The 9,747-nt window shown below is 42.0% G+C and overlaps 1 protein-coding gene across 2 annotated transcripts in view; it reads left to right on the forward strand.

Moving 5' to 3' along the window:
* Positions 1 to 9,268, forward strand: part of CEMIP (cell migration inducing hyaluronidase 1) — a 100,773-nt gene extending 91,505 nt beyond the window's left edge. For both annotated transcript variants that reach the window (XM_058847106.1, XM_058847107.1), the window contains exons 22-29: positions 1,135 to 1,350; positions 2,289 to 2,500; positions 2,949 to 3,134; positions 3,859 to 4,063; positions 4,804 to 4,890; positions 5,208 to 5,365; positions 6,816 to 6,916; positions 7,538 to 9,268. In XM_058847106.1, the coding sequence (XP_058703089.1) occupies positions 1,135 to 1,350; positions 2,289 to 2,500; positions 2,949 to 3,134; positions 3,859 to 4,063; positions 4,804 to 4,890; positions 5,208 to 5,365; positions 6,816 to 6,916; positions 7,538 to 7,665 (1,293 nt within the window). In that variant the 3' untranslated portion in view covers positions 7,666 to 9,268. The remainder of the gene's footprint in view (positions 1 to 1,134; positions 1,351 to 2,288; positions 2,501 to 2,948; positions 3,135 to 3,858; positions 4,064 to 4,803; positions 4,891 to 5,207; positions 5,366 to 6,815; positions 6,917 to 7,537) is intronic.
* Positions 9,269 to 9,747: the final 479 nt, after the last annotated feature.

Genomic DNA, 9,747 nt, shown 5'->3' on the forward strand with positions numbered 1-9,747 from the left:
GTTGGGTGCAATAACAAGAAAATCCAGTTGTCTGTCAGGTTTGGAGAAAAACAGATGCAGGCATCAGTTAAAAAAAAAAAAAAAAAAAAAAAAAGGAAAAATAGCAACACCGAAGTGAAAATAATTTCCATTTCTGTACGACTCAGAAAGTGAAGAATCTGCCCCCCTTTATTTTCAACAGTGGTATAATATTAAAGCAACAGACAGAAGTCTGTTCTGAAAGGCCTGACTGACCTAGAAGCAAAAAATACTGATTTTGGGGGACAGCCAGTGAAACTGAGCTGATGCAGGATACTTCTGCAGCCCTGCACACCAGGGTAATTCCAGACTCCAGTTCTGCAGACATAAATGAGAGCAGAGTCCAGCCAAAAGGATTTGCCAAATTTTGAATTACACTATGAACCTCTGGGTGCTGGTCTGAACCCGTCCTGGGGCCTGTTCTTTTGAGTTATTTTTGTATTTGCCTGCACAAATACGTGCTAACTGTTTCACTGAGCTTCACCTTTAGCAGCTGTTAAATACATCTGCCAAACATTACAAACAAATAAATAAATAAAGTGGTTGGGCTGAAATGATTGGTGTTGCCTAATTTTCAAAAAATTAGCAGGCTTGCTTACAGGTCAGGAAAAGTGCTGACCAGTGCTAAATATGATGGGAAAGGCAAAATTCCCCTAAAAGTGATGGTTGGTCACTCTCACATTGCATGAGGCAGGCTGGTGACATGACATTTATTTATGCTGGATAAAAATATCAGTCAGAAGTTGCTTGAGCAGCCATTTCCCAGGGCTGAGTATTACCCACATTGGCTGACTTAATGTGGCTTGGAACTTTGAAGCTGTGTTAGCAAACAATGAGTGAAGTGGCTCTCGTGAAATTGCCTCATCTCCTGAACCTTCCTCCAGAATTTTATAACAAACCTTCCCACTGCTGAGGCTGAAATTGTGGGTTTTTTTAGCCTTTCCCCCATGGTCAGCAGGGAAATGTGTATCTGCTTTGCCTGACAAGTCAAACACACCTTTTAAATCACAAAATGGGTAATTAGAGCCACTGTAGTGACCAAGGGCATCCTTTTCTTGTACTCTAAGTGATTAATTCCTTTCTGGAGATGTAAATTTGTTCCACTGTTTTGTTCAGATTACTTCAAGAGTCTTCTTTGGAGAACCTGGCCCATGGTTCAATGATCTGGATATGGACGGTGACAAAACATCGGTTTTTCATGATGTAGATGGTTCTGTGTCAGAATATCCAGGCTCATACCTGATCAAAGAAGATAACTGGTTAATCAAGCACCCTGACTGCATTGACGTGCCCGACTGGAGAGGCTCCATCTGCAGCGGGCACTTTGCACAGGTAAGGCTGCTTACCTTGCAGTATCATTATCCCTGTGGTTTATTTAAAATTTCTTGGCACTTTAAAGCTTGACCTGTAGAAATGGACTTTCTTCATAGTGCTCAGTGTTTATTTATCAGCATGTCTGCACAGGTGGCTTTGAACATGAGAAATGTGTGGTATATTTTCTGAAACCTTGGCTTTGGCTGCTGACAGCTCCGACAACTTCTGCCTGAAGCCTCCTGAGGGCTCCATAGGCATTCACAGATTAATATTCATAAATCCATGGGCTATTGGCTAGTTATTTTTCCCTGATTTATGGAGGGAAGTGTTGCCCACAGTGTTAAGGGAAATGTGCTGATGAGTCAAAATTAGACTTTAGCTTTCATGGTCTTTCATCCTGTGTGTGACCACCAAACCATTCTTCCCCCCACAGGAACCCTGAGTGCTGCAGCCATGAGAGTCCTCACTTTCCTCTGCTGAGAGTGCCTGGTTTTGTCTTATGTTTTGCAACAGTTGGGGTTTTTTTGTGTGCAGTGCCACTACAGCCAATTTCTAACCACTGAGCTGGGTTTCAGGCTTCTGAAACCCAGACAGAAGGATCCTTGTTCAGCACAAGTCAGATGTCTGAGGTAGATACTGTCCTGCTGCTGAGGGTTGCAGGATGCTGTGGAATATCTCAGCCCTGCTGCAGCCTCTGGCACATGCACTTGAACTCAGTGGATGAGGAAATTAGCTTTTCTTTTTTTTTTTTTTTTTTTTTTTTCCTGAAAGCAGTTTGCTTTGTTGAAATAGAAACCTAAGGAATTGAACATAAGTGCACAGCACACAGGTCCCTGCCCAGCACACAGGACTTGCACCACCTCACATCTATTGAGTATCTGAACCTTTCACTGTAGTTCATTAAACCCCGGGTGATCTTTTTGTTTTTGGTTTTTTTGGTTTTTTTTCTCATCTAGATATACATCCAAGCCTACAAGCCAGCCAACCTGAAAATGAAAATAATAAAAAATGACTACCACAATCACCCACTCTACTTGGAAGGGGCTTTGAGCAAAAGCACTCATTACCAGCAGTATCAGCCAGTTATAACTCTGAGGAAAGGCTACACCATCCACTGGGACAAGACAGCCCCTGAAGAGCTGGCCATATGGCTCATCAACTTCAACAAGTGAGTGAACTGAATCCCAACATTCCAGCACAATCATGTAACGGCACATTTTTAATGGGTGAGGTCATCACCTCAGGAGCTCTTCCAGAATGAACATGCCTGTTACAGGAAGTCCACTGAGTTCATCTTTTCACGAGCCATCTCAGGTTCCTGTTTCCTCCCCCAGGAAGCTCTGTAAGATAACACAGTTCATTTTTGGAAGTTCAGAGCTAATTCATTCCTGGTGCATGGAAGTCACAGGTGTAGAAGTCAGGAGCAGGTCTGCTCTACATTGCTTAACTAACCCACGGTTGTTATGTCCAATTTATGTTGCATAGATCCATTCTAAACCATGACAATTTTAACTGGACAAGGAAAAACTTATTGTAAATTATTTAGTTCAGCTTCTAGCATGCCCAGGAAAATAATAGTTATAACTTGTTACAATGTGAGTCTTTGCTATTTTTAGGAATGACTGGATCCAAGTAGGGTTTTGCTATCCTAAAGGGACGACATTTTCCATTCTCTCAGACATCCACAATCGTCTCTTGAAGAAAACGTACAAAACTGGAACCTTCTACAGAACCTCCCAAATGGAGAAACTGGAGCACAGATATCCTACCAAAGGGTACTACTACTGGGATGAGGACACTGGGTAAGACAGCAGACCTTGCTGTTTTGGACATTGCTTTGGGAATGCTGCTGGAATTGTGAGCTGTTTGGCTAATGCCACTGGCGGGAATACCAACAAAACAAGGAAGGATTTCTGGGAATGTGACCAGTGTTTAATTTTCCCGGGACTCCCAGGCCTGCCAGTCATTCACAGCTTCTGCTGCACTGCCAATTACTCTGGGAAATGCTTTTCCAAGTGAATAAAACTTTGAAAAGAAAAAAGAAAAAGAAAAAAAGAGAGACAAATCAAAGTGCAGACCATGAAACTTAATTGAAGACATGCACAGCCCTTATTGTTTTGAGCAACAACTAGTTATAAACACCATGACAGGGTGTACACAATGCACAGGAAAGAAGTGTAAAGCCTGTTATTTTAAAGGATTGAAATAATGGGAAAGAAAGAAAGAAAGACCTAAAATACAAAGCATGTATTTCTACATATATGAATCTGCATATAGAATAGAGCTCAGAAGGCATTCAGGTGCTATCTGATTTCTTTGTTGTGCTTTCCTTGAGCTCCCTAAACCATTTCTGAGATGAGTGTTCCTATTTATTTGCATGTAGGGTGTTGGGCACTATAAAATACAGCACCAAGAGCTGCAGTGAAAATTATTGCAAGTCATAGGAAGGAGTCCACCAAAACTCAGTATGTTTTTGCACAAAAAGTTTGAAGGATGCTGTTTGTTTTTTGTTTCTCCTGCCTGCAGGCTGCTGTTTCTGAAACTCAAAGCTCAAAATGAGAAGGAGAAATTTGCTTTCTGCTCTGTAAAAGGCTGTGAGCGAATAAGAATCAAAGCTGTGATCCCAAAGACAGCTGGTGTCAGCGACTGTGAAGCCACAGCCTATCCCAAGTACATTGAGACACCAATAGTGGAAGTGCCAATGCCAAAGAAGCTCTCTAGTGCACAACTGGTAAAGCAGCTGGTTTCTTATCACAGAATCATTGCTCTTGTTAATCTGGCACATATTGTGGCTGCAGACACAGAAAAACTTTGTGCCAGGGACAGTATATGCTGTGCCTGATATTCTGAAATGGTTCAGGAAGGTGAAATAATATAAAGCAGACGCAACATGAAGAGAGACATTGCAAGCTGTATACTTGGTCTTTTGGGGCTCTGATGTGACATGCTGCTCTTGAAAGCACAGGTGAAAACTGATGAGCTGGAGGCAGGTTGGTCCAGTGAATGTGATTTTGGAGCCTGCAGCTCCTCCAAGCTGTAAGAACATCAGTGACAGACAGGGGACTGAATAGTAGAGTTGAATTATTCTCATTTATCTAATGCATAACACAGTCTCCTGTATCCAGTCTGGTTCTGGGGGAGGAAGTGGGGTATTTATTTGTTATTTGGGTTTTTTTGCGCATCACCCTTGAAACAGGAATACACAGCAAAGCCTTGGAGAATTATGTGTCGGTTCTGCAAAGTAAGAATCACTCTGCCATTCAGTGAGACAATTTAACTGGTGACAGGATGAGCAGAAAGGTTACCATTGTGCCCAGTTTCATTAGCAATTTAATTTGGCAAGTCAGTACTTATTATGTAGCTACTTTGTTGATTGAATTTCCAGGTTTGAAGTGTTTTCATTGAAAATGCAGCATTCAGGTAATGGACATTCTCACTAGAAAATCTGGTTTTTTTTCATTTTGCAAACAGAAGACCAAGGACCACCTAATTGAAGTGAAAATAGAAACTTACAAGAAACAGTACTTCCACCTGAAGGATGACTTTGCGTACATTGAGGTGAGCAAATCCTCTCAACTAACTTAATGGGGTGCAATTCTGCACCACGTGCTAAATCTTCATGGAAAGCTTGCTTACAAAAGTTACCATGGGGAGTTAAATTCCGGTCATTTCTGCTTTGTATTTTGGGGAAAAAAAAAAGAAAAAAAGGCTGTATCTTCTCCTACTAGGCAGGATAACAGGACCTCAGAGACCTGGAATTCTGCCCTCTGAAGTAAACAGCAGTCCCATGACTCAAGACCATCAGTGCTCCTTACAGGTGGTTGTTTGCAATTGTGTTACTGTGAGAGATCAAGAATATTTTTCCCCCTGCCCAGGTTGATGGTGTGAGGTTTTTCCTCACTGAAGAGGGTATCCAACTGGTTGTGATTGATGGACACCATGGAAAAGTTGTTGATCGAGTAACATTCAAAAACTCCATTCTACAAGGAATCCCAGCACAGATAGAGAATTATGTCAACAACATCAAAGATCAGTGAGTAAATAATCTGTTCTCACTAAGGTGCAACATACAAGCATGCTGCATAACATCTATCTTTTCTTGGATTTTATCACCACCATGGGCCAGACACCCAACAGCAGAGCAGTGCATCCAATGTATTTTTGTGTCTGATGACACCAAAAGAGCCCAAATATGTGCAGGACATGCAGGCAGCAGCAGGATGCACATTCTGATTCAGGGACTGATTGAGACCCAGATAATTTGCAGGGCTGCATGTGATCAATAAACTGCAGAGCTACATTTATTTTGTGGTTATAGACAAACTGCAGACTTAACTTCACAAAGCATTGATCCATACAGATGCACACAGCCTACATTTTTTTTATTGGATGTATGTCTTCTCAAATTGTGGGAAATTCCACTAAAAAAATCCATTCCACTTTGCATGTTCCCCTGCCCAGACCTAAAGGCTGGATTATTTTGTATTTTGAGTATGGGCAGCCAGGAATGCAGTGTTTTGGAAATAGGTGGTATGTAGACAAAAGAAGTTCCTGCATCTTGGGGAACAATGGCTTCTTCTGCAGGAAGGAGAATTGGAACCACATCAGAAACCCATTAACCAAAGGGGTTGTTCCCACATTAGCTTGTGGAGTGCTCATGGGAAGTGAATATATTTCATTGTTATTAAATCTGTTTGGATTTGAAATCTGATGTGTAATAGTTAATACAAATATGAGTGCTTGTTGACAAATCATCTGAAATAGCTGTGGGCAGATCAACAGCATATTGTTCTGGCATTTACTCTAGAGGCTTGGGGGAAGCTTGGGCAGAGTGCCATGCAGGTGCACTCAGATGTGTTTCTGTTGTCTTAAATAATTGTAGAGGTTTCAAAAATCACATCACATAGTTACTTCAGGGAAGCATGGTAATTTCTCGCTTTTCTTCCATATAAAAAATAAGAAGTCCTTTCAGAGAGGCCATCATCCTGTTTCACAAAAATCTCAGTCCTGGCTAAATCCAGCTCCTGATCAGGAATAATAGTAATAATATTAACTTACTTTTTAAACAGAAGCACACTGAAAGGAAAAGCATGAGGCCAACAAAAGTCTCAGAGAAGTGAATTTCTTCAGGTTTAATCCGCTATTGAAAGAACAAGAAATTACTTGAGACTTGCTAAGGGCATCCCAGGGAAAAGATGGGTCTGTCTGAGCAAAGCAGGATGGAACTGCAGGTTGGAATATTTAAATCATCCTAGAAAACCATGCTTAAAAATAAAAAAAAAAAAAAAGGGGCTTCTGTCTCTTTTTTAATGGGTTTTGCATGACTGGAAAAATAATCTGTATTCACACTGTTGGAAAGCACTGAAAAACATTAAAGCTGAAGCCACTGTAGTTCATGGGTGTGTGAACACACAGGCAAGACAAACAAGCAAGGAATGTGTTCTGGCTCTTCATCCCTTTACACATCCCTTTGTTTCCTTCAGCTCCATAGTGCTGGTGACATCTAAAGGAAGATTTATTTCAAGAGGACCGTGGACTAAAGTACTGGAGAAACTTGGAGCAGGAGAGGGTTTTAGGTTAAAAGGTAACCAGTTTTTATAAACTCACTTCTAAGCTCCCATTATTCCACTAAAGGGACCTTTTTCCTGCCTCTAACCTTTGCCTTGCTTGTTTCTATCAGCATGTGCTCAAACATACTGGAACCAGGAATTTATTTTTTTAGAAAGGTTGTATCCACTGGAGCTTTGGGTAACATGCTCTATTTAAAACTGTAAATAGAAAAAAACACTCTGGTAGTTTTTCTTAGAAGTAAATAATTCAGAGGTTTGATTTTCCAGATTAATTTTAGATAAAAAAATTACTTCTTAATAATAGAAATAGTGAGCCTTTTCACCCACTAAATGCCCCAAAACAAGACATTTTACTCATCTGAACTTGCTTTTAGCAGGTTTTCTCTTGACACCTTCTGACTGATGGCACAGAGCACATTGATTTCAGAGCATCACATATTGCATTAGAATACAGCTCCACATGCACATTGCTGCAACCAGCTCTGTGAGCTTTGTCATGATTCCACCTGTGTGTGTGTGTGTGATACACATGGCTCTTGTGCCCTGCACCCCTCCAGGAGGTGTAGCCATACACACAGGTGGGTTTCTGGTGCAGACCTGCACCAGAAACCAAATGCATTTGCTCTGATTTGCAGAAAAAATGGCTTTTGTCGGCTTCAAAGGCAGCTTCCGCCCCGTCTGGGTGAAGCTGGTCACGAACGAGGACTCAGCTAAAATCTACCAAGCACTTCCAATTCCTGTGGTGAAGAAAATGAAGTTGTGAGGACACCCTGCTGTGCCTGCTGGCCGCCAGCACTGCCCCATGGGACGGACAGACAGACGGACGGACAGACTACTGACCGCTCTGCGCAGGCCTCGCCCGCCTGCGCCACCGTGTAGCATTTTCTCGTTGTTGTTGCTGTTCAAAAAGACATCTCACTGTAAGTAGCTAGAGTGGCCACATGTGACAGAGAAGCCTTTCTCTGTGGCCAGCGTGTGCTCTGTGCTGGCCAGCCCAGGCTGGCTCCTGCGCTGAGGCACCGCTCGCCATACTGAGCAAGGTCTGAGCTGTTTCTCCAGGTGCTGCTTTTGTCAGTGCTCCTGGGACAGACTGATGTTAGTGCTGCCTCTTGAAGGGGAGTTCTTGATCTGAAGACCATCAAGGATTGTTGCTTCTACCAGCCTCTAAGTTGTCTGAAGACTTTTTCTTTTCCATAGCGTAACTAGCTGCTCACGTAGACATGGAATGCCAGTTCAAAGACTGGTTGACAATCTGGGGTAGAAAGAGTGGATTTGAGTGATTACCTGGATGCTGGGAATTGTAACTGGACAGTAAGCATTTCTCCTAAAGCTTCTGCGAGGTTTGATCAAGCTCTTTGGGGTGTGTGTTGTACATGCAGCCCACGGCACATAGCTGGGGAAGAAATGACAGAAAGAGTGGACAAAACATACCAGCAGAGACTGATGGAACCACCTATTTCTGCTTCCTCAGAAAACTGTGTTTTTCCTATGGATCAAGGAGTTTTAATAGTGGTTGTGCAAATAAAAAAAATTCCTTCAACAAGCAGCTGTGGGCTAGGAGAGCAATGTCAATTAGCACATGTATTTTCTCAGCCCTTCCCATTCAGCCTTTCTCTCTGTATAACATGCAGGATCAGTTCATGGTTACCAGCTAAAGCCATCCCAATTCAAGGCTTCCAATTTTTGACTAGGAATACTGGGATTTACTTTATTCAGCATCAAATAGGGTGAGCTGCCCTCACCTTTTCCAGGACATCAGAGGGAACAGGATCAGACTGCTCTGCTGTGGGATGCTTTCTGATCCTGTCCTCTGGCTTAAGATTATGTCTTGGTCCTCCTGTAAGAGTTACAGGAGACCTGGATGAGTTCTTTCCAGGTGGCTGAAGAATTAAAATGAGAATCCCAATGCACTAGGTGGATGTCTTGTACCTCCTTTCCCCCTGCTTCAAACCAATACCTGGGTACTGAAGGCAGATCAGAGTGAATCAGGTCTTTAATGGGGCATCTCTTGAAGCTGGGAAATTAAACATTATCCTTTAAAACACTGAAAGCACTTCTAGTGCTCAGTGATATTTCTGTCAGTTGCCCAGAAATACCACAAAGGCGTTTCTGAAGGCTGTGGCTGTTCTAAGAACTGTAAGGGCAGGGGAGAAGTGTGAAAGACATCATGACAAGCTCTTCAAAAAATGTCAATCTTGCCAGTAAGACTTGAATTTGTTTCTCCACTTTATCTCTGCCTGTCCCCACTGCCACATAAATTATTCCAGTTGCTGATGGCTACTTGGTTTATGTAATTAAGTTGTTTTTTACCCACAGTATGAAAAATGCTACCTTGAAGTTCAACGAAAAAGCAAGGATTTTGTGTGTCATTCCAAAGGCTGGGCATATGCTGGTTTAGATAATTTGCTCTGAATATCAGAGCAAGCATGAACAAAATTTAGACAGTACTGTAGATTGCATTCCCCTCAAGCCTCTCCTGGGTTTTTAAACTGGAAATATTCTTTTCAGACTTACTACAGAGTTGTTTTGAATTCACTGAATGTCATATGTATTGTATTTAAAAAAAAAAAAAAAAAGCCGAACTTTCCCTCTCTGCTTCCCAATGAGAATCTGGTAATGAGTGCTCGCTCCTTAGGCATTTGTGCTGTTTACAGAGTGAATGAGAAACATTTGTAAAAGGAAAATAAGGTGAGTTGTTTATTCCCCGAGATTCTTGTGATAGTTTGGGGATTTCACAAATTGTTCCATGAAAGAGTCAGTCTCACCAGTGTTTCAACCATGATCATCCAAAATGTTTACCTGACATCCGGTGATAGCCAAAACAGTGCCAGCTCCATGAAGTCAA

This window comes from Poecile atricapillus, chromosome 11 (assembly GCF_030490865.1).
Source record: "Poecile atricapillus isolate bPoeAtr1 chromosome 11, bPoeAtr1.hap1, whole genome shotgun sequence".
Classification (NCBI taxonomy): domain Eukaryota; kingdom Metazoa; phylum Chordata; class Aves; order Passeriformes; family Paridae; genus Poecile; species Poecile atricapillus.